Below are 22,636 nucleotides of genomic sequence, written 5' to 3'. Positions count from 1 at the left end.
GCTCAGTAGGTAGAGCAGGGCCCAGTTGGTAGAGCAGGGCTCAGTTGGTAGAGCAGGGCCCAGTTGGTAGAGCAGGGCCCAGTTGGTAGAGCAGGGCTCAGTTGGTAGAGCAGGGCTCAGTAGGTAGAGCAGGGCTCAGTAGGTAGAGCAGGGCTCAGTTGGTAGAGCAGGGCTCAGTTGGTATAGCAGGGCTCAGTTGGTAGAGCAGGGCTCAGTAGGTAGAGCAGGGCTCAGTTGGTAGAGCAGGGCTCAGTTGGTAGAGCAGGGCCTTTGCAACACCAGGGTTGTGGGTTCGTTTCCCACGGGGGGCCAGTATGAAAATTTATGCACTCACTAACTGTAAGTCGCTCTGGATAAGAGCGTCTGCTAAATGACTAAAATGTAAAATGTTAAAATGTTAGTGAAGTTAACCAAATTAAACCAGTGGAGAGTGAAGTTAACCAAACTAAACCAGTGGTTAGTGAAGTTAACCAAACTAAACCAGTGGAGAGTGAAGTTAACCAAACTAAACCAGTGGAGAGTGAAGTTAACCAAACTAAACCAGTGGAGAGTGAAGTTAACCAAACTAAACCAGTGGAGAGTGAAGTTAACCAAACTAAACCAGTGGAGAGTGACGTTAACCAAACTAAACCAGTGGAGAGTGACGTTAACCAAACTAAACCAGTGGAGAGTGACGTTAACCAAACTAAACCAGTGGAGAGTGAAGTTAACCAAACTAAACCAGTGGAGAGTGAAGTTAACCAAACTAAACCAGTGGAGAGTGACGTTAACCAAACTAAACCAGTGGAGAGTGACGTTAACCAAACTAAACCAGTGGAGAGTGACGTTAACCAAACTAAACCAGTGGAGAGTGACGTTAACCAAACTAAACCAGTGGAGAGTGACGTTAACCCAACTAAACCAGTGGAGAGTGACGTTAACCAAACTAAACCAATGGAGAGTGACGTTAACCAAACTAAACCAGTGGAGAGTGACGTTAACCAAACTAAACCAGTGGAGAGTGAAGTTAACCAAACTAAACCAGTGGAGAGTGAAGTTAACCAAACTAAACCAGTGGAGAGTGAAGTTAACCAAACTAAACCAGTGGAGAGTGAAGTTAACCAAACTAAACCAGTGGAGAGTGAAGTTAACCAAACTAAACCAGTGGAGAGTGAAGTTAACCAAACTAAACCAGTGGAGAGTGGAGTTAACCAAACTAAACCAGTGGAGAGTGACGTTAACCAAACTAAACCAATGGAGAGTGAAGTTAACCAAACTAAACCAGTGGAGAGTGAAGTTAACCAAACTAAACCAGTGGAGAGTGAAGTTAACCAAACTAAACCAGTGGAGAGTGAAGTTAACCAAACTAAACCAGTGGAGAGTGAAGTTAACCAAACTAAACCAGTGGAGAGTGAAGTTAACCAAACTAAACCAGTGGAGAGTGAAGTTAACCAAACTAAACCAGTGGAGAGTGAAGTTAACCAAACTAAACCAGTGGAGAGTGAAGTTAACCAAACTAAACCAGTGGAGAGTGAAGTTAACCAAACTAAACCAGTGGAGAGTGACGTTAACCAAACTAAACCAGTGGAGAGTGAAGTTAACCAAACTAAACCAGTGGAGAGTGACGTTAACCAAACTAAACCAGTGGAGAGTGAAGTTAACCAAACTAAACCAGTGGAGAGTGAAGTTAACCAAACTAAACCAGTGGAGAGTGACGTTAACCAAACTAAACCAGTGGAGAGTGAAGTTAACCAAACTAAACCAGTGGAGAGTGAAGTTAACCAAACTAAACCAGTGGAGAGTGAAGTTAACCAAACTAAACCAGTGGAGAGTGAAGTTAACCAAACTAAACCAGTGGAGAGTGAAGTTAACCAAACTAAACCAGTGGAGAGTGAAGTTAACCAAACTAAACCAGTGGAGAGTGGAGTTAACCAAACTAAACCAGTGGAGAGTGACGTTAACCAAACTAAACCAATGGAGAGTGAAGTTAACCAAACTAAACCAGTGGAGAGTGAAGTTAACCAAACTAAACCAGTGGAGAGTGAAGTTAACCAAACTAAACCAGTGGAGAGTGAAGTTAACCAAACTAAACCAGTGGAGAGTGAAGTTAACCAAACTAAACCAGTGGAGAGTGAAGTTAACCAAACTAAACCAGTGGAGAGTGAAGTTAACCAAACTAAACCAGTGGAGAGTGAAGTTAACCAAACTAAACCAGTGGAGAGTGAAGTTAACCAAACTAAACCAGTGGAGAGTGAAGTTAACCAAACTAAACCAGTGGAGAGTGACGTTAACCAAACTAAACCAGTGGAGAGTGAAGTTAACCAAACTAAACCAGTGGAGAGTGACGTTAACCAAACTAAACCAGTGGAGAGTGAAGTTAACCAAACTAAACCAGTGGAGAGTGAAGTTAACCAAACTAAACCAGTGGAGAGTGACGTTAACCAAACTAAACCAGTGGAGAGTGAAGTTAACCAAACTAAACCAGTGGAGAGTGACGTTAACCAAACTAAACCAGTGGAGAGTGAAGTTAACCAAACTAAACCAGTGGAGAGTGAAGTTAACCAAACTAAACCAGTGGAGGGTGAAGTTAACCAAACTAAACCAGTGGAGAGTGAAGGAGCTCAACTCTTAAAGAACAGTTTCCTACCCTCAGCTGGTGCTGCCTGCCTTGAGGGCAAACATTTATCTTATAACAACCACAACTGGGAATGCAAGTACAGGTTAAATATTGACATTCATTTAGTATTACAGAAGACATCTGAAATAATACCTGTATGATTATTGATAAGTAGTACAATAATACCTGTATGATTATTGATAAGTAGTACAACTAAACACGTCTACTCATCCATCACCATTAGAGTGGTGTTGTGTTCTGTATATTGTCAGTGAGTGAGAATAACAGAGACCCTACCAGAGAAGAGGACCTTCCCCCAGATGTTGTAGACATTTCCTCTGAAAGGGTTTGGACTCAGAGCTGACTTGAAGGCTAGGGGGCAGAGAGAGACTGGTAGGATATCAAACTGTATAAAATATTTTACTGCATCATATACATGGTTAAGCATTGTATTGTACACTATATAGATCCTCAAAAAGTTATACAGCTGCACCATTGAGAGCATATTGACTAGATGCATCACCGCTTGGTATGACAACTGCTCGGCATCCGACCGCAAGGCGCTATAGAAGGTAGTGTGTACGGCCCAGTACATCACTGGGGCCGAGCTCCCTGCGATCCAGGACCTCTATACCAGGCGGTGTCAGAGGAAGACCCTAAAAATTGTCAAAGACCACCCAAGTCATAGACTGTTCTCTCTGCTACCGCACGGCAAGCGGTACCGGAGCGCCAACTCTAGGACCAAAAGGTTCCTTAACAGTTTCTACCCCCAAGCCATTAGACTGCTGAACAGTTCATGGCTACCCAGACTATTAGCAGTTTCTACCCCCAAGCCATTAGACTGCTGAACAGTTCATGGCTACCCAGACTATTAGCAGTTTCTACCCCCAAGCCATTAGACTGCTGAACAGTTCATGGCTACCCAGACTATTAGCAGTTTCTACCCCCAAGCCATTAGACTGCTGAACAGTTCATGGCTACCTGGACTATTTACATTTACCCCTTTTTTTATTTAATGACATTCTTGCACTGGCTCCATGCACACTCACTCACACATACTACACTGCCACTACAACCCACACACACTACATACGCTCACATACACACAGACACACTTTAACACATCCTGCTCCTCTCTGTTTATTATCTATGCCTAGTCTCTTTACTCCTACATGTTAACTCCACTACCTGGTACCCTGCACATTGACTTGGTAGTTCTGGTACATCTAGTCTATGGTCTCCTTATCTATTTATTTTCTTTCTTACTTTTTAACTCTGCATTGTTGGTTAAGGGCTTGTAAGTAAGCATTTCACGGTAAGGTCTACTACACCTGTTGTATTCAGCACGTGACAAATACCATTTGATATAATTAAATCATTCCAATTCTATTGTACTGGGAATCTTTTAGGAACGTGTGCCATGTCATGACACCTCAGACTCCATATTAGGAGAGAATGGTCTTTATGGGTTCCACTTTATTGATTGATGTAATTATTAGGAGGTTCTTACCTTTACAGTGTGTCAGAAACAGAGGTCTCTCCAGGGGAAGGCTGAACATCACACACTGGTGGACCAGAGACAGGGACCCACAGCCACTGCTGAACCGGCCCTTACACCTGACAGACACACATTAAACCTTGTGACGGGCATTCATGCATGCTGCATTGAGTAGGTCAAAAGGAGTCTCAGAGAATCCCTCTAATAGCAGATAATAGCAAGCTCTCAGCAGATACCCTGTGTTTGAGCTGCTTTTAGAACCAGTTCTAATGAGGCAAGCTGACCAATGAGGTGACGTCTGGTGTATAAATGGACTGGTCCAGAGGTAGAGAGGCCAGCCAGTCTGTGTCCATGGCAACCGCCTGGCCAACAGCTTGGTAGTGGTCTGCTACAGTAGGAGAGGGCAGACTGGTAGTGGTCTGCTGCAGTAGGAGAGGGCAGACTGGTAGTGGTCTGCTACAGTAGGAGAGGGCAGACTGGTAGTGGTCTGCTGCAATAGGAGAGGGCAGACTGGTAGTGGTCTGCACTGATGTAACGCTAGCTAGAGATCAACAGCAATGATGGGTCCTTGATCAGACTGACAGGTTATGATAGAAGCTAATGAGGGGTCAATGATCAAACTGACAGGTTATGATAGAAGCTAATGAGGGGTCAATGATCAGACTGACAGGTTATGATAGAAGCTAATGAGGGGTCAATGATCAGACTGACAGGTTATGATAGAAGCTAATGAGGGGTCAATGATCAGACTGACAGGTTATGATAGAAGCTGAGCTCTCAAGGCCTTGTATGGAGAGAGGAAACACCACTGAGCTCAGCAGCAGGGGTTGACATTAAATAGCAATTCCACCACTTTTCAACCTCATGTTCATCATCTCCAGCACCATACCAGTGTCTACATATGTGAAAACAGCACGTTTCTATGATCTACGGCAAGCGGTACCGGAGCGCCAATTCTAGGACCAAAAGGCTCCTTAACAGCTTCTACCCCCAAGCCATAAGACTGCTGAACAATTCATCAAATGGCCACCTGGACTATTTGCATTGACCCCCCCCCCCCCCCCACCTTGTTTTTACACTGCTGCTACTCGCTGTTTATTATCAGTACATAGTCACTTTACCCCTACCTACATGTACAAACTACCTCCACTAACCTGTACCCCCGCATATTGACTGGGTACCGGTACCTCCTGTATATAGCCTCATTATTGTTATTTTATTGTGTTATTTTATTTTTTACTTTAGTTTATTTAGTAAATATTATCTTAACTCTATTTCTTGAACTGCATTGTTGGTTAAGGGCTTGTAAGGAAGCATTTCACGGTAAGGTCTACACCTGTTGTATTCGGCGCATGTGACAAATAAAATGTGATTTGATTTGATCTGTGGTTAAAAAGATAAGGTCCTAAAAAAGGCTTCTCTGTAACATCACAGGGTAGGATTAAAAGTTTCTAGCCAGAGAGAGGGTATTTTTGCTCCCCACGTCACCGCGAAACTCAGTGTTTGAAAATCATTTTATTTTCAAATTATTTTTACTTTTGATGATGTCATCGCGTAGAACTATTCAACTTTATATATGTTTTCACATTTGTAGACGCTGGTATTGTGCTGGAGATAATGAACATGAGGTTGAAAAGTGGTGCAAATCTCTTAAAGCTCAACACATACAATACATGACCAAAAGTATGTGGACACGTGCTCGTCAAAGACCTCATTCCAAAATCATGGGTATTAATATGGAGTCGGTCCCCCCCTTTGCTGCTATAACAGCCTCCACTCTTCTGGGAAGGCTTTCCACTAGATGTTGGAACATTGCTGTGGGGACTTGCTTCCATTCAGCCACAAGAGCATTAGTGAGGTCGGGCACTGATGTTGGGAGATTAGGCCTGGCTCGCAGTCAGCGTTCCAATTCATCCCAAAGGTGTTCAATGGGGTTGAGGTCAGGGCTCTGTGCAGGCCAGTCAAGTTCTTCCACACTGATCTCAACAAACCACTTGGGAGGCTCAACAAACCATTTCTGTATAGACCTCGTGCACGGGGGCATTGTCATGCTGAAACAGGAAAGAGCCTTCCCCAAACTGTTGCCACAAAGTTGGAAACACAGAATCGTCTAGAATGTCACTGTATGATGTAGCGTTAAGATTTCCCTTCATTGGAACTAAGGGGCCTAGCCCGAACCATGAAAAACAGCCCCTGACCATTATTCCGCCTCCACCAAACTTTACAGTTGGCACTATGCATTGGGGCAGGTAGCGTTCTCCTGGCATCCACCAAACCCAGATTCGGCCGTCGGACTGCCAGATGGTGAAGCGTGATTCATCACTCCAGAGAACGAGCTTTACACCACTCCAGCCGACGCTTGGCATTGCGCATGGTGATCTTAGGCCTGTGTGTGGCTGCTCGGCCATGGAAAATCCTTTTCATGAAGCTCCCGACGAACAGTTATTGTGCTGATGTTGCTTCCAGAAGCAGTTTGGAACTTAGTAGTGAGTGTTGTAGAGTTCAATCTTGGGTTCATCAGACCAGAGAATCTTGTTTCTCATGGTCTGAGAGTCTTTAGGTGCCTTTTGGCAAACTCCAAGCGGGCTGTCATGTGCCTTTTACTGAGGAGTGACTTCCGTCTGGCCACTCTACCATAAAGGCCTGATTGGTGGAGTGCTGCAGAGATGCTTGTCCTTCTGGAAGGTTCTCCCATCTCCACAGAGGAACTCTGGAGCTCTGTCAGAGTGACCATCGGGTCACCTCCCTGACCAAGGCCCTTCTCCCCCGATTGCTCAGTTTGGCCGGGCAGCCAGCTCTAGGAAGAGTCTTGGTGGTTCCAAACTTCTTCCATTTAAGAATGATGGAGGCCACTATGTTCAATGCTGCAGACATGTTTTGGTACCCTTCCCCAGATCTGTGCCTCGACACAATCTTGTCTCGGAGCTCTACGGACAATTCCTTCGACCTCATGGCTTGATTTTTGCTCTGACATGCACTGTCAACTATGGGACCTTATATAGACAGGTGTGTGCCTTTCCAAATCATGTCCAATCAATTGAATTTACCACAGATGGACTCCAATCAAGTTGTAGAAACATCTCAAGGATGATCAATGGAAACAGGATGCACCTGAGCTCAAATTCAAGTCTCATAGCAAAGCATCTGAATACTTACGTAAATAATGTATGAGAGGGAGAAGAGAGAGGGAGAGGAGAGAGGGAGAGGAATGAGGGAGAGGGTAGATAGAGGGGAAGGAGAGAGGGAGAGGAGAGAGGGAGAGGAGAGAGGGAGAGGAGAGAGGGAGAGAGGGAGAGGAGAGCTAGAGCTGGAGGAGAGAGCTGGAGGAGAGAGGGAGAGGAGAGATAGAGGGGAAGGAGAGAGGGAGAGGAGAGAGGGAGAGAGGGAGAGGAGAGTTAGAGGGGAAGGAGAGAGGGAGAGGAGAGAGGGAGAGGGTAGATAGAGGGGAAGGAGAGAGGGAGAGGAGAGAGGGAGAGAGGGAGAGGAGAGAAGGAGAGGAGAGAGGGAGAGGAGAGATAGAGGGGAAGGAGAGAGGGAGAGGAGAGAGGGAGAGAGGGAGAGGAGAGCTAGAGCTGGAGGAGGGAGGGAGAGGAGAGAGGGAGAGGGTAGATAGAGGGGAAGGAGAGAGGGAGAGGGAGAGAGGGAGAGGAGAGAAGGAGAGGAGAGAGGGAGAGGAGAGATAGAGGGGAAGGAGAGAGGGAGAGGAGAGAGGGAGAGAGGGAGAGAGGGAGAGGAGAGTTAGAGGGGAAGGAGAGAGGGAGAGGAGAGAGTAGATAGAGGGGAGGGAGAGAGGGAGAGGAGAGAGGGAGAGAGGGAGAGGAGAGAAGGAGAGGAGAGAGGGAGAGGAGAGATAGAGGGGAAGGAGAGAGGGAGAGGAGAGAGGGAGAGAGGGAGAGGAGAGCTAGAGCTGGAGGAGGGAGGGAGAGGAGAGAGGGTAGATAGAGGGGAAGGAGAGAGGGAGAGGAGGGAGGGAGAGAGGGAGAGGAGAGAAGGAGAGGAGAGAGGGAGAGGAGAGATAGAGGGAGAGAGGGAGAGGAGAGTTAGAGGGGAAGGAGAGAGGGAGAGGAGAGAGGGAGAGGGTAGATAGAGGGGAAGGAGAGAGGGAGAGGAGAGAGGGAGAGAGGGAGAGGAGAGAAGGAGAGGAGAGAGGGAGAGGAGAGATAGAGGGGAAGGAGAGAGGGAGAGAGGGAGAGGAGAGTTAGAGGGGAAGGAGAGAGGGAGAGGAGAGAGGGAGAGAGGGAGAGGAGAGAAGGAGAGGAGAGAGGGAGAGGAGAGATAGAGGGGAAGGAGAGATAGAGGGGAAGGAGAGAGGGAGAGGAGAGAGGGAGAGAGGGAGAGGAGAGTTAGAGGGGAAGGAGAGAGGGAGAGGAGAGAGGGAGAGGAGAGATAGAGGGGAAGGAGAGAGGGAGAGGAGAGAGGGAGAGGAGAGATAGAGGGGAAGGAGAGAGGGAGAGGAGAGAGGGAGAGAGGGAGAGGAGAGTTAGAGGGGAAGGAGAGAGGGAGAGGAGAGAGGGAGAGGAGAGATAGAGGGGAAGGAGAGAGGGAGATGAGAGAGGGAGAGGAGAGATAGAGGGGAAGGAGAGAGAGAGAGAGGAGAGAAGAAGAGGATAGATATAGGGGAAGGAGAGAGGGAGAGGAGAGAAGTAGAGGATAGATAGAGGGGAAGGAGAGAGGAGAGAAGGAGAGGAGAGATAGAGGGGAAGGAGAGAGAGAGGAGAGAAGAAGAGGATAGATAGAGGGGAAGGAGAGAGGGAGAGGAGAGAAGGAGAGAGGGAGAGATCATCTTACCAGCCAGGGTAGAGCAGGTAACGGGCTCTCATCATCTGAGCCTCAGAGAAGCTGCTCTCAGACATAATCATCTTCACATCCTCATTCCTATAGAAGGGAATGATGCACTGTTACACAAGGAACCATGAGAATCACTGAAAGACTTCAGATTCAGATAGAAATTAGGTAAGACTCCATCAGGCTAATCTACCTGGTAACAGCTCCTCTCTCTGCCAGGACAAAGACAGCGTTGGGATTGGCTGACCGGATCAGCTGTTGTACACTTTGGAGGAGAGGGTTCTTCTGGTCTGCTGTCAGTCCAGTGAAGACGACTGTACTCACTATACCTTGGCTGCACTGCTCCACCAGCTTAGGGAAGACAAACCTATACAGGTAGAATCAGATATCCATCAGTTATGGTACAGATGGGTTTAGTTCAGCATTAGGCTAATCACACCCAGTTAGCCCCATAAAAAGAGAACGGACGTCCCCATTTAAGTCAATGATGGCATAATGGGTGGACTGGCGGCCATTGCGATTGTACCCATAGAAGCAAAACAGGAAGTTTACCCATCAATCTGTGCTGTGATTTGTTGAATCAACTCAATTGACATTAAAAAAATTCCATTCCATTGCATGAGCCACATCAGTTAACATAGATATGGTTAAGAGGTCAATGGACCTCGACTGAAACAATGGAATTGCCATGGAAACGGGTGGGGTAAAAGGTGCCATGGAAACGGGTGGGGGAAAAGGCCGTGAGTCTCCTCATTGCCCCCAGCAAAATGAGTCTCCATTTATGCTATTGCTTACATGTGTATTCCGGTAACACTTTACTTGACACAGTCATAACCATGTCATATCATAACACAGTCATAACCATGTCATATATCGTAACACTGTCATGACCCATATATGTACACCTGTTGTGACATACACTATATACACAAAAGTATGTGGACACCCCTTCAATTTAGTGGATTTTGATATTTCAGCCACACCCATTGCTGACAGGTGTATAAAATCAAGCACACAGCCATGCAATCTCCATAGACAAACATTGGCAGTAGAATGGCCTTACTGAAGAGCTCAGTGACTTTCAACGTGGCACCGTCATAGGATGCCACCTTTCCAACAAGTCAGTTTGTCAAATTTCTGCCATGCTAGAGCTGCCCCGGTCAACTGTAAGTGCTGTTATTGTGAAGTGGAAACGTCTAGGAGCAACAACGGCTCAGCCGTGAAGTGGTAGGCCACACAAGCTCACAGAACGGGACCGCCGAGTGCTGAAGCACGTAGCGCGTAAAAATAGTCTGTCCTCGGTTGCAGCACTCATTACCGAGTTCCAAACTGCCTCTGGAAGCAAAACAAGAACTGTTGGTCGGGAGCTTCATGAAATGGGTTTCCATGGCCAAGCGCCAGCTGGAGTGGTGTAAAGCTCGCCGCCATTGGACTCTGGAGCAGTGGAAACGCGTTCTCTGGAGTGATGAATCACACTTCACCATCTGGCAGTCTGGCGGACTAATCTGGGTTTGGTGGATGCCAGGAGAACGCTACCTGCCCGAATGCATAGTGCCAACTGTAAAGTTTGATGGAGGAGGAATAATGGTCTGGGGCTGTTTTTCATGGTTCGGGCTAGGCCCCTTAGTTCCAGTGAAGGGAAATCTTAACGCTACAGCATACAATGACATTCTAGATGATTCTGTGCTTCCAACATTGTGGCAACAGTTTGGGGAAGGCCCTTTCCTGTTTCAGCATGACAATGCCCCCATGCACAAAGCGAGGTCCATACAGAAATGGTTTGTCGAGATCGGTGTGGAAGAACTTGACTGGCCTGCACAGAGCAGGTAGCTTAGTGGGTAAGAGCGTTGTGCCAGTAACCGAAAGGTTGCAGGTTCTAATCCCTGAGCCGACTAGGTGAAAAATCTGTCGATGTGCCCTTGAGCAAGGCACTTAACCCTAATTGCTTCTGTAAGTCGCTCTGGATAAGAGCGTCTGCTAAATGACTAAAATGTAAAATGTAAATGTAACCCCATCGAACACCTTTAGGAGGAATTGGAACGTCCACTGTGAGCCAGGCCTAATCGCCCAACATAAGTGCCAGACCTCACTAATGCTCTTGTGGCTGAATGGAAGCAAGTCCCTGCAGCAATGTTCCAACATCTAGTGGAAAGCCTTCCCAGAAGAGTGGAGGCTGTTATAGCAGCAAAGGGGGGACCAACTCCATATTAAAGCCCATGATTTTGGAATGAGATGTTCGACGAGCAGGTGTCCACATACCTTTGGCCATGTAGTGTATTGCGTTATTTTATGGCTGGTTATGACACCTACATAACACCACCAAACCTACCACACAGGGCAAACCATTCCATTACACCATAGCCTACTTGTCAACAGTATGTTTACTTCATATTTTTTTATTGACCATATTAAAATTATCATTATAAATCACACATTGATGTCAGACATGCACCGACCCCGATGCTCTGTTGCTGATGACTGGGATGAATGCAGGAGCAGATTTCAGGAGCAGGACAAGACACCCTCTTTCTGACTGATGACTGATGTAAAGGCCTGTAGGTGATAGACCTATCTGGCTCATATGATTAAGATGGTCATAATGCTTCTTGACAGTGTCATAGTGTCATATGGGATTTACACTCTTATGTAGGTGTCATAACCAGCCGTAAAATGAGGCAATATGTCACAGCAGGTGTCATGACAGTGTTATGACCCTATTGTAACAGGTTATGACGCTTGGTGTAAAGTAAAGTATTAACTGTATTTCACACTATGTTGAGGTAAAAATCAGAGTATAACGCCTGTATGGACGTCAACACCAACTCATGTTCATGTCATCGTCACCAATCAACAGCATTACAGTTAAAAACTACTGGCTACCATCAATTATGTGACAAGTGACTGTTATCGATATATAACATATCTTCTAAGAGTTTAATTCGGGAGATGGTAACTCATTAAACAACTTATTCCGTGGTGCCCCAAATTCCTAATGAGTTAATTGTTAACTGATTAATTCAATCAAGTGATAATTTAACATAGTTCGGTGATTCAATAAATAACAGTCATACATTAAAGTAAGTCACGTCACGACCGTGTGTACAGCCTGCGCCAAAAAACAAAGCAGAGCTAGCTCATGCCTTTCAAGCAACTTTTTTAAAATCATCATTAGTCGCAACATGCAGCCTTACAATGTATTAAAAATCAAAACATGTAGAACAACTAAAGTTACATGAATAACTCTAAATTAAGCATATAGGAGGACCTGTTTCTTTGTTAACCGCTCAACACAGAATAGCCGCCTGTGCACAATCCCTCAAATCGTTTGGAGAAAATATCCTTTCTATTTTATTCAGCTTTGTTCAATTCTATTCTTCATACTATAAAATAATATAAAATAATGCCATGGAATTCTAAGCTAATCTTGTCTGCTAAATGAACTAGTGTAGCCCACAGCCATATGGCATGGCCAGATCAGGGCCTAACATAAGGACAACTCAGAGGATGCTATTCTGTTCTTCTGAAATAGACTGCATTTTCTTCATATCATGTTTCTTTAGACCTGTCTAAAATAAATAATGGATTTATTGTGAAGGTGTAGGCTATATTACATGGATTTATTAGACTTTTTAAAATGTAGATGTTCCAAAGGTCTGCATCAGTGGCTTGTAGGCTATGTGTGGAAGCCAGGAGATGCTAAATGTGTTTGTTAATTAACGGTAAATTACCGTGAGACCGACAGTTATTTGCTTGACAATCACCGGCTGACGAAGTTTCGTGACCGCCACAGCCCTAGGTGTTACCAGTGAAAGGTGTGCTGACCGCCACAGCTCTAGGTGTGACCAGTGAAAGGTGTGCTGACCACCACAGCCCTAGGTGTGACCACCACAGCCCTAGGTGTGACCACCACAGCCCTAGGTGTGACCAGTGAAAGGTGTGCTGACCTGTGTTCCATGTATGAGCTGAGAGGGTTCACGCAGGCTGTGACCGCCCCGATGGTGAAACAGGCCTGGACCACAGCGTCTGGATGGGACAGCACCGCCTGGACCACGTCTAACACATCTGTACATCTAGAGACAGAGAGATAGTCAGGGTTAAGCCGGGTGTATACAGATAGAGACAGAGAGATAGTCAGGGTTAAGCCGGGTGTATACAGATAGAGACAGAGAGATAGTCAGGGTTAAGCCGGGTGTATACAGATAGAGACAGAGAGATAGTCAGGGTTAAGCCGGGTGTATACAGATAGAGACAGAGAGATAGTCAGGGTTAAGCCGGGTGTATACAGATAGAGACAGAGAGATAGTCAGGGTTAAGCCGGGTGTATACAGATAGAGACAGAGACATAGTCAGGGTTAAGCCGGGTGTATACTACCACGTTTAATACATCTACACAGACTTAAACAGTGGGACAGCACCGCCTGGACCACATTTAATGCATCTACACAGACTTAAACAGTGGGACAGCACCGCCTGGACTACGTTTAATACATCTACACAGACTTAAACAGTGGGACAGCACCGCCTGGACTACGTTTAATACATCTACACAGACTTAAACAGTGGGACAGCACCGCCTGGACCACGTTTAATACATCTACACAGACTTAAACAGTGGGACAGCACCGCCTGGACTACGTTTAATACATCTACACAGACTTAAACAGTGGGACAGCACCGCCTGGACCACATTTAATACATCTACACAGACTTAAACAGTGGGACAGCACCGCCTGGACCACGTTTAATACATCTACACAGACTTAAACAGTGGGACAGCACCGCCTGGACTACGTTTAATACATCTACACAGACTTAAACAGTGGGACAGCACCGCCTGGACTACGTTTAATACATCAACACAGACTTAAACAGTGGGACAGCACCGCCTGGACCACGTTTAATACATCTACACAGACTTAAACAGTGGGACAGCACCGCCTGGACTACGTTTAATACATCTACACAGACTTAAACAGTGGGACAGCACCGCCTGGACCACGTTTAATACATCTACACAGACTTAAACAGTGGGACAGCACCGCCTGGACCACGTTTAATACATCTACACAGACTTAAACAGTGGGACAGCACCGCCTGGACCACGTTTAATACATCTACACAGACTTAAACAGTGGGACAGCACCGCCTGGACTACGTTTAATACATCTACACAGACTTAAACAGTGGGACAGCACCGCCTGGACCACGTTTAATACATCTACACAGACTTAAACAGTGGGACAGCACCGCCTGGACCACGTTTAATACATCTACACAGACTTAAACAGTGGGACAGCACCGCCTGGACTACGTTTAATACATCTACACAGACTTAAACAGTGGGACAGCACCGCCTGGACTACGTTTAATACATCTACACAGACTTAAACAGTGGGACAGCACCGCCTGGACCACGTTTAATACATCTACACAGACTTAAACAGTGGGACAGCACCGCCTGGACTACGTTTAATACATCTACACAGACTTAAACAGTGGGACAGCACCGCCTGGACTACGTTTAATACATCTACACAGACTTAAACAGTGGGACAGCACCGCCTGGACCACGTTTAATACATCTACACAGACTTAAACAGTGGGACAGCACCGCCTGGACCACGTTTAATACATCTACACAGACTTAAACAGTGGGACAGCACCGCCTGGACCACATTTAATACATCTACACAGACTTAAACAGTGGGACAGCACCGCCTGGACCACGTTTAATACATCTACACAGACTTAAACAGTGGGACAGCACCGCCTGGACTACGTTTAATACATCTACACAGACTTAAACAGTGGGACAGCACCGCCTGGACCACGTTTAATACATCTACACAGACTTAAACAGTGACACCAGCAGCTGATGGAGGGTCTGTCTGGCTGGTTGACTTGTCTTTTGTAAGCTACATGGGACATTATGATCTCAGACACCGGTACACAGCTTAATGTGGACATACCCAGGAGTGAGCAGCAGTAGTCGGGGTTTCCCTCCAGGTGCTCTCTGAGTCTCCAGGAAGCAGGACAGGTAGCGCTGCAGGTGGGAGGTGGAGACACCATCACTGCTGTCTGGTTCTGGATGGTATACCACCCACCTACACATCAACACACACAGGAGAAACACTAGTTAGACACCATCACTGCTGTCTGGACCTGATCAGTAGACAACCCACCTGGTTGAATATACACACACACAGCTAGAAACACCACAGTGGGTCAGGGTCATAGTTCAAACACCACAGTCAGCCACATACTGTCCAGTGGGTCAGGGTCATAGTTCAAACACCACAGTCAGCCACATACTGTACAGTGGGTCAGGGTCATAGTTCAAACACCACAGTCAGACACATACTGTACAGTGGGTCAGGGTCATAGTTCAAACACCACAGTCAGCCACATACTGTACAGTGGGTCAGGGTCATAGTTCAAACACCACAGTCAGCCACATACTGTACAGTGGGTCAGGGTCATAGTTCCTATTGACTTGTCTCACCTTCCTCCTTCTCTATTCAGCTGGACCAGGAAGTTAGCCAGTCTGTTCTTGTGGCTGCCTGGTAGTCCAGAGATGATGGTTATAACCACCTGTTATCATACAAACACACAGGTACATCAGTCTCCTGGACAATCAACACACTGGGAAGTAGTGGGAGCTGCGAAGAATAGTCATCTAAGTTAGTTACCTTGTCAGTCTGTCCTGTGAGAGGGTTAGTTACCCTGTCAGTCTGTCCTGTGACAGGGTTAGTTACCCTGTCAGTCTGTCCTGCCAGAGGGTTAGTTACCTTGTCAGTCTGTCCTGTGAGAGGGTTAGTTACCTTGTCAGTCTGTCCTGTGACAGGGTTAGTTACCTTGTCAGTCTGTCCTGTGACAGGGTTAGTTACCTTGTCAGTCTGTCCTGTGAGAGGGTTAGTTACCTTGTCAGTCTGTCCTGTGAGAGGGTTAGTTACCTTGTCAGTCTGTCCTGTGAGAGGGTTAGTTACCCTGTCAGTCTGTCCTGTGAGAGGGTTAGTTACCCTGTCAGTCTGTCCTGTGACAGGGTTAGTTACCCTGTCAGTCTGTCCTGTGAGAGGGTTAGTTACCCTGTCAGTCTGTCCTGCCAGAGGGTTAGTTACCCTGTCAGTCTGTCCTGTGAGAGGGTTAGTTACCCTGTCAGTCTGTCCTGCCAGAGGGTTAGTTACCCTGTCAGTCTGTCCTGCCAGAGGGTTAGTTACCTTGTCAGTATGTCCTGTGAGAGGGTTAGTTACCTTGTCAGTCTGTCCTGCCAGAGGGTTAGTTACCCTGTCAGTCTGTCCTGTGACAGGGTTAGTTACCTTTTCAGTCTGTCCTGTGACAGGGTTAGTTACCTTGTCAGTCTGTCCTGCCAGAGGGTTAGTTACCCTGTCAGTCTGTCCTGTGACAGGGTTAGTTACCTTGTCAGTCTGTCCTGTGACAGGGTTAGTTACCTTGTCAGTCTGTCCTGTGAGAGGGTTAGTTACCTTGTCAGTCTGTCCTGTGAGAGGGTTAGTTACCTTGTCAGTCTGTCCTGCCAGAGGGTTAGTTACCTTGTCAGTGTGTCCTGTGAGAGGGTTAGTTACCTTGTCAGTCTGTCCTGTGAGAGGGTTAGTTACCTTGTCAGTCTGTCCTGCCAGAGGGTTAGTTACCTTGTCAGTCTGTCCTGTGACAGGGTTAGTTACCCTGTCAGTCTGTCCTGTGACAGGGTTAGTTACCCTGTCAGTCTGTCCTGTGAGAGGGTTAGTTACCTTGTCAGTCTGTCCTGCCAGAGGGTTAGTTACCTTGTCAGTCTGTCCTGTGACAGGGTTAGTTACCCTGTCAGTCTGTCCTGTGACAGGGTTAGTTACCTTGTCAGTCTGTCCTGTGAGAGGGTTAGTTACCTTGTCAGTCTGTCCTGCCAGAGGGTTAGTTACCCTGTCAGTCTGTCCTGCCAGAGGGTTAGTTACCTTGTCAGTCTGTCCTGTGACAGGGTTAGTTACCCTGTCAGTCTGTCCTGTGACAGGGTTAGTTACCCTGTCAGTCTGTCCTGTGACAGGGTTAGTTACCTTGTCAGTCTGTCCTGTGACAGGGTTAGTTACCTTGTCAGTGTGTCCTGTGAGAGGGTTAGTTACCTTGTCAGTCTGTCCTGTGACAGGGTTAGTTACCTTGTCAGTCTGTCCTGTGACAGGGTTAGTTACCTTGTCAGTCTGTCCTGTGAGAGGGTTAGTTACCTTGTCAGTCTGTCCTGTGAGAGGGTTAGTTACCTTGTCAGTCTGTCCTGTGACAGGGTTAGTTACCTTGTCAGTCTGTCCTGTGAGAGGGTTAGTTACCTTGTCAGTCTGTCCTGTGAGAGGGTTAGTTACCTTGTCAGTCTGTCCTGTGACAGGGTTAGTTACCCTGTCAGTCTGTCCTGTGAGAGGGTTAGTTACCTTGTCAGTCTGTCCTGTGAGAGGGTTAGTTACCTTGTCAGTCTGTCCTGTGACAGGGTTAGTTACCTTGTCAGTCTGTCCTGTGAGAGGGTTAGTTACCTTGTCAGTCTGTCCTGTGAGAGGGTTAGTTACATTGTCAGTCTGTCCTGTGAGAGGGTTAGTTACCTTGTCAGTCTGTCCTGTGACAGGGTTAGTTACATTGTCAGTCTGTCCTGTGAGAGGGTTAGTTACCTTGTCAGTCTATCCTGTGAGAGGGTTAGTTACCCTGTCAGTCTGTCCTGTGAGAGGGTTAGTTACCTTGTCAGTCTGTCCTGCCAGAGGGTTAGTTACCTTGTCAGTCTGTCCTGCCAGAAGGTTAGTTACCTTGTCAGTCTGTCCTGTGAGAGGGTTAGTTACCTTGTCAGTCTGTCCTGTGAGAGGGTTAGTTACCTTGTTAGTGTGTCCTGCCAGAGGGTTAGTTACCTTGTCAGTCTGTCCTGTGAGAGGGTTAGTTACCTTGTCAGTCTGTCCTGCCAGAGGGTTAGTTACCTTGTCAGTCTGTCCTGCAAGAGGGTTAGTTACCTTGTCAGTCTGTCCTGTGAGAGGGTTAGTTACCTTGTCAGTCTGTCCTGTGAGATGGTTAGTTACCTTGTCAGTCTGTCCTGTGAGAGGGTTAGTTACCCTGTCAGTCTGTCCTGTGAGAGGGTTAGTTACCTTGTCAGTGTGTCCTGCCAGAGGGTTAGTTACCTTGTCAGTGTGTCCTGTGAGAGGGTTAGTTACCTTGTCAGTCTGTCCTGTGAGAGGGTTAGTTACCTCGTCAGTCTGTCCTGTGAGAGGGTTAGTTACCCTGTCAGTCTGTCCTGTGAGAGGGTTAGTTACCCTGTCAGTCTGTCCTGTGAGAGGGTTAGTTACCTTGTCAGTGTGTCCTGCCAGAGGGTTAGTTACCTTGTCAGTCTGTCCTGTGAGAGGGTTAGTTACCTTGTTAGTGTGTCCTGCCAGAGGGTTAGTTACCTTGTCAGTCTGTCCTGTGAGAGGGTGAGTTACCTTGTCAGTCTGTCCTGCCAGAGGGTTAGTTACCTTGTCAGTCTGTCCTGCAAGAGGGTTAGTTACCTTGTCAGTCTGTCCTGTGAGAGGGTTAGTTACCTTGTCAGTCTGTCCTGTGAGAGGGTTAGTTACCTTGTCAGTCTGTCCTGTGAGAGGGTTAGTTACCCTGTCAGTCTGTCCTGTGACAGGGTTAGTTACCCTGTCAGTCTGTCCTGCCAGAGGGTTAGTTACCTTGTCAGTCTGTCCTGTGAGAGGGTTAGTTACCTTGTCAGTCTGTCCTGTGAGAGGGTTAGTTACCTTGTCAGTCTGTCCTGTGACAGGGTTAGTTACCTTGTCAGTCTGTCCTGTGACAGGGTTAGTTACCTTGTCAGTCTGTCCTGTGAGAGGGTTAGTTACCTTGTCAGTCTGTCCTGTGAGAGGGTTAGTTACCTTGTCAGTCTGTCCTGTGAGAGGGTTAGTTACCCTGTCAGTCTGTCCTGTGAGAGGGTTAGTTACCCTGTCAGTCTGTCCTGTGACAGGGTTAGTTACCCTGTCAGTCTGTCCTGTGAGAGGGTTAGTTACCCTGTCAGTCTGTCCTGCCAGAGGGTTAGTTACCCTGTCAGTCTGTCCTGTGAGAGGGTTAGTTACCCTGTCAGTCTGTCCTGCCAGAGGGTTAGTTACCCTGTCAGTCTGTCCTGCCAGAGGGTTAGTTACCTTGTCAGTATGTCCTGTGAGAGGGTTAGTTACCTTGTCAGTCTGTCCTGCCAGAGGGTTAGTTACCTTGTCAGTCTGTCCTGCCAGAGGGTTAGTTACCCTGTCAGTCTGTCCTGTGACAGGGTTAGTTACCTTGTCAGTCTGTCCTGTGACAGGGTTAGTTACCTTGTCAGTCTGTCCTGCCAGAGGGTTAGTTACCCTGTCAGTCTGTCCTGTGACAGGGTTAGTTACCTTGTCAGTCTGTCCTGTGACAGGGTTAGTTACCTTGTCAGTCTGTCCTGTGAGAGGGTTAGTTACCTTGTCAGTCTGTCCTGTGAGAGGGTTAGTTACCTTGTCAGTCTGTCCTGCCAGAGGGTTAGTTACCTTGTCAGTGTGTCCTGTGAGAGGGTTAGTTACCTTGTCAGTCTGTCCTGCGAGAGGGTTAGTTACCTTGTCAGTCTGTCCTGCCAGAGGGTTAGTTACCTTGTCAGTCTGTCCTGTGACAGGGTTAGTTACCCTGTCAGTCTGTCCTGTGACAGGGTTAGTTACCCTGTCAGTCTGTCCTGTGAGAGGGTTAGTTACCTTGTCAGTCTGTCCTGCCAGAGGGTTAGTTACCTTGTCAGTCTGTCCTGTGACAGGGTTAGTTACCCTGTCAGTCTGTCCTGTGACAGGGTTAGTTACCTTGTCAGTCTGTCCTGTGAGAGGGTTAGTTACCTTGTCAGTCTGTCCTGCCAGAGGGTTAGTTACCCTGTCAGTCTGTCCTGCCAGAGGGTTAGTTACCTTGTCAGTCTGTCCTGTGACAGGGTTAGTTACCCTGTCAGTCTGTCCTGTGACAGGGTTAGTTACCCTGTCAGTCTGTCCTGTGACAGGGTTAGTTACCTTGTCAGTCTGTCCTGTGACAGGGTTAGTTACCTTGTCAGTGTGTCCTGTGAGAGGGTTAGTTACCTTGTCAGTCTGTCCTGTGACAGGGTTAGTTACCTTGTCAGTCTGTCCTGTGACAGGGTTAGTTACCTTGTCAGTCTGTCCTGTGAGAGGGTTAGTTACCTTGTCAGTCTGTCCTGTGAGAGGGTTAGTTACCTTGTCAGTCTGTCCTGTGACAGGGTTAGTTACCTTGTCAGTCTGTCCTGTGAGAGGGTTAGTTACCTTGTCAGTCTGTCCTGTGAGAGGGTTAGTTACCTTGTCAGTCTGTCCTGTGACAGGGTTAGTTACCCTGTCAGTCTGTCCTGTGAGAGGGTTAGTTACCTTGTCAGTCTGTCTTGTGAGAGGGTTAGTTACCTTGTCAGTCTGTCCTGTGACAGGGTTAGTTACCTTGTCAGTCTGTCCTGTGAGAGGGTTAGTTACCTTGTCAGTCTGTCCTGTGAGAGGGTTAGTTACATTGTCAGTCTGTCCTGTGAGAGGGTTAGTTACCTTGTCAGTCTGTCCTGTGACAGGGTTAGTTACATTGTCAGTCTGTCCTGTGAGAGGGTTAGTTACCTTGTCAGTCTATCCTGTGAGAGGGTTAGTTACCCTGTCAGTCTGTCCTGTGAGAGGGTTAGTTACCTTGTCAGTCTGTCCTGCCAGAGGGTTAGTTACCTTGTCAGTCTGTCCTGCCAGAAGGTTAGTTACCTTGTCAGTCTGTCCTGTGAGAGGGTTAGTTACCTTGTCAGTCTGTCCTGTGAGAGGGTTAGTTACCTTGTTAGTGTGTCCTGCCAGAGGGTTAGTTACCTTGTCAGTCTGTCCTGTGAGAGGGTTAGTTACCTTGTCAGTCTGTCCTGCCAGAGGGTTAGTTACCTTGTCAGTCTGTCCTGCAAGAGGGTTAGTTACCTTGTCAGTCTGTCCTGTGAGAGGGTTCGTTACCCTGTCAGTCTGTCCTGTGAGAGGGTTAGTTACCCTGTCAGTCTGTCCTGTGAGAGGGTTAGTTACCTTGTCAGTGTGTCCTGCCAGAGGGTTAGTTACCTTGTCAGTCTGTCCTGTGAGTGGGTTAGTTACCTTGTCAGTCTGTCCTGTGAGAGGGTTAGTTACCTTGTCAGTCTGTCCTGTGAGAGGGTTAGTTACCTTGTCAGTCTGTCCTGTGAGAGGGTTAGTTACCCTGTCAGTGTGTCCTGCCAGAGGGTTAGTTACCCTGTCACTGTGTCCTGCCAGAGGGTTAGTTACCTTGTCAGTCTGTCCTGTGAGAGGGTTAGTTACCTTGTCAGTGTGTCCTGCCAGAGGGTTAGTTACCTTGTCAGTGTGTCCTGTGAGAGGGTTAGTTACCTTGTCAGTCTGTCCTGTGAGAGGGTTAGTTACCTTGTCAGTCTGTCCTGTGAGAGGGTTAGTTACCTTGTCAGTGTGTCCTGCCAAAGGGTTAGTTACCTTGTCAGTCTGTCCTGTGAGAGGGTTAGTTACCTTGTCAGTGTGTCCTGCCAGAGGGTTAGTTACCTTGTCAGTGTGTCCTGCCAGAGGGTTAGTTACCTTGTCAGTCTGTCCTGTGAGAGGGTTAGTTACCTTGTCAGTGTGTCCTGCCAAAGGGTTAGTTACCTTGTCAGTCTGTCCTGTGAGAGGGTTAGTTACCTTGTCAGTGTGTCCTGCCAGAGGGTTAGTTACCTTGTCAGTGTGTCCTGCCAGAGGGTTAGTTACCTTGTCAGTCTGTCCTGTGAGAGGGTTAGTTACCTTGTCAGTCTGTCCTGTGAGAGGGTTAGTTACCTTGTCAGTGTGTCCTGTGAGAGGGTTAGTTACCTTGTCAGTCTGTCCTGTGACAGGGTTAGTTACCTTGTCAGTCTGTCCTGCCAGAGCGTTAGTTACCTTGTCAGTCTGTCCTGTGAGAGGGTTAGTTACCTTGTCAGTGTGTCCTGCCAGAGGGTTAGTTACCTTGTCAGTGTGTCCTGCCAGAGGGTTAGTTACCTTGTCAGTGTGTCCTGTGAGAGGGTTAGTTACCTTGTCAGTCTGTCCTGTGAGAGGGTTAGTTACCTTGTCAGTGTGTCCTGTGAGAGGGTTAGTTACCTTGTCAGTGTGTCCTGTGAGAGGGTTAGTTACCTTGTCAGTCTGTCCTGTGAGAGGGTTAGTTACCTTGTCAGTGTGTCCTGCCAAAGGGTTAGTTACCTTGTCAGTCTGTCCTGTGAGAGGGTTAGTTACCTTGTCAGTGTGTCCTGCCAGAGGGTTAGTTACCTTGTCAGTGTGTCCTGCCAGAGGGTTAGTTACCTTGTCAGTCTGTCCTGTGAGAGGGTTAGTTACCTTGTCAGTGTGTCCTGCCAAAGGGTTAGTTACCTTGTCAGTCTGTCCTGTGAGAGGGTTAGTTACCTTGTCAGTGTGTCCTGCCAGAGGGTTAGTTACCTTGTCAGTGTGTCCTGCCAGAGGGTTAGTTACCTTGTCAGTCTGTCCTGTGAGAGGGTTAGTTACCTTGTCAGTCTGTCCTGTGAGAGGGTTAGTTACCTTGTCAGTGTGTCCTGTGAGAGGGTTAGTTACCTTGTCAGTCTGTCCTGTGACAGGGTTAGTTACCTTGTCAGTCTGTCCTGCCAGAGCGTTAGTTACCTTGTCAGTCTGTCCTGTGAGAGGGTTAGTTACCTTGTCAGTGTGTCCTGCCAGAGGGTTAGTTACCTTGTCAGTGTGTCCTGCCAGAGGGTTAGTTACCTTGTCAGTGTGTCCTGTGAGAGGGTTAGTTACCTTGTCAGTCTGTCCTGTGAGAGGGTTAGTTACCTTGTC

General features: G+C 47.3%; 1 protein-coding gene across 1 annotated transcript in view; it reads right to left on the bottom strand.

Moving 5' to 3' along the window:
* LOC311124374 (dynein axonemal assembly factor 9-like) overlaps positions 1-22,636 on the bottom strand; it is a gene marked incomplete at its 5' end in the record, with an annotated part of 41,732 nt that overhangs the window by 3,885 nt on the left and 15,211 nt on the right. The window contains 7 exons of the mRNA XM_084198535.1: positions 2,894-2,968; positions 4,107-4,213; positions 8,883-8,969; positions 9,073-9,246; positions 12,824-12,949; positions 14,849-14,983; positions 15,382-15,470. Of these exons, the coding sequence (XP_084054661.1) occupies positions 2,894-2,968; positions 4,107-4,213; positions 8,883-8,969; positions 9,073-9,246; positions 12,824-12,949; positions 14,849-14,983; positions 15,382-15,470 (793 nt within the window). The remainder of the gene's footprint in view (positions 1-2,893; positions 2,969-4,106; positions 4,214-8,882; positions 8,970-9,072; positions 9,247-12,823; positions 12,950-14,848; positions 14,984-15,381; positions 15,471-22,636) is intronic.

Source organism: Coregonus lavaretus, assembly GCF_964263955.1.
Source record: "Coregonus lavaretus genome assembly, contig: HAP1_SCAFFOLD_517, whole genome shotgun sequence".
NCBI lineage: Eukaryota > Metazoa > Chordata > Actinopteri > Salmoniformes > Salmonidae > Coregonus > Coregonus lavaretus.
Note: the sequence above shows the minus strand (reverse complement) of the source record. Positions and strands in the feature narration are given on the sequence as shown.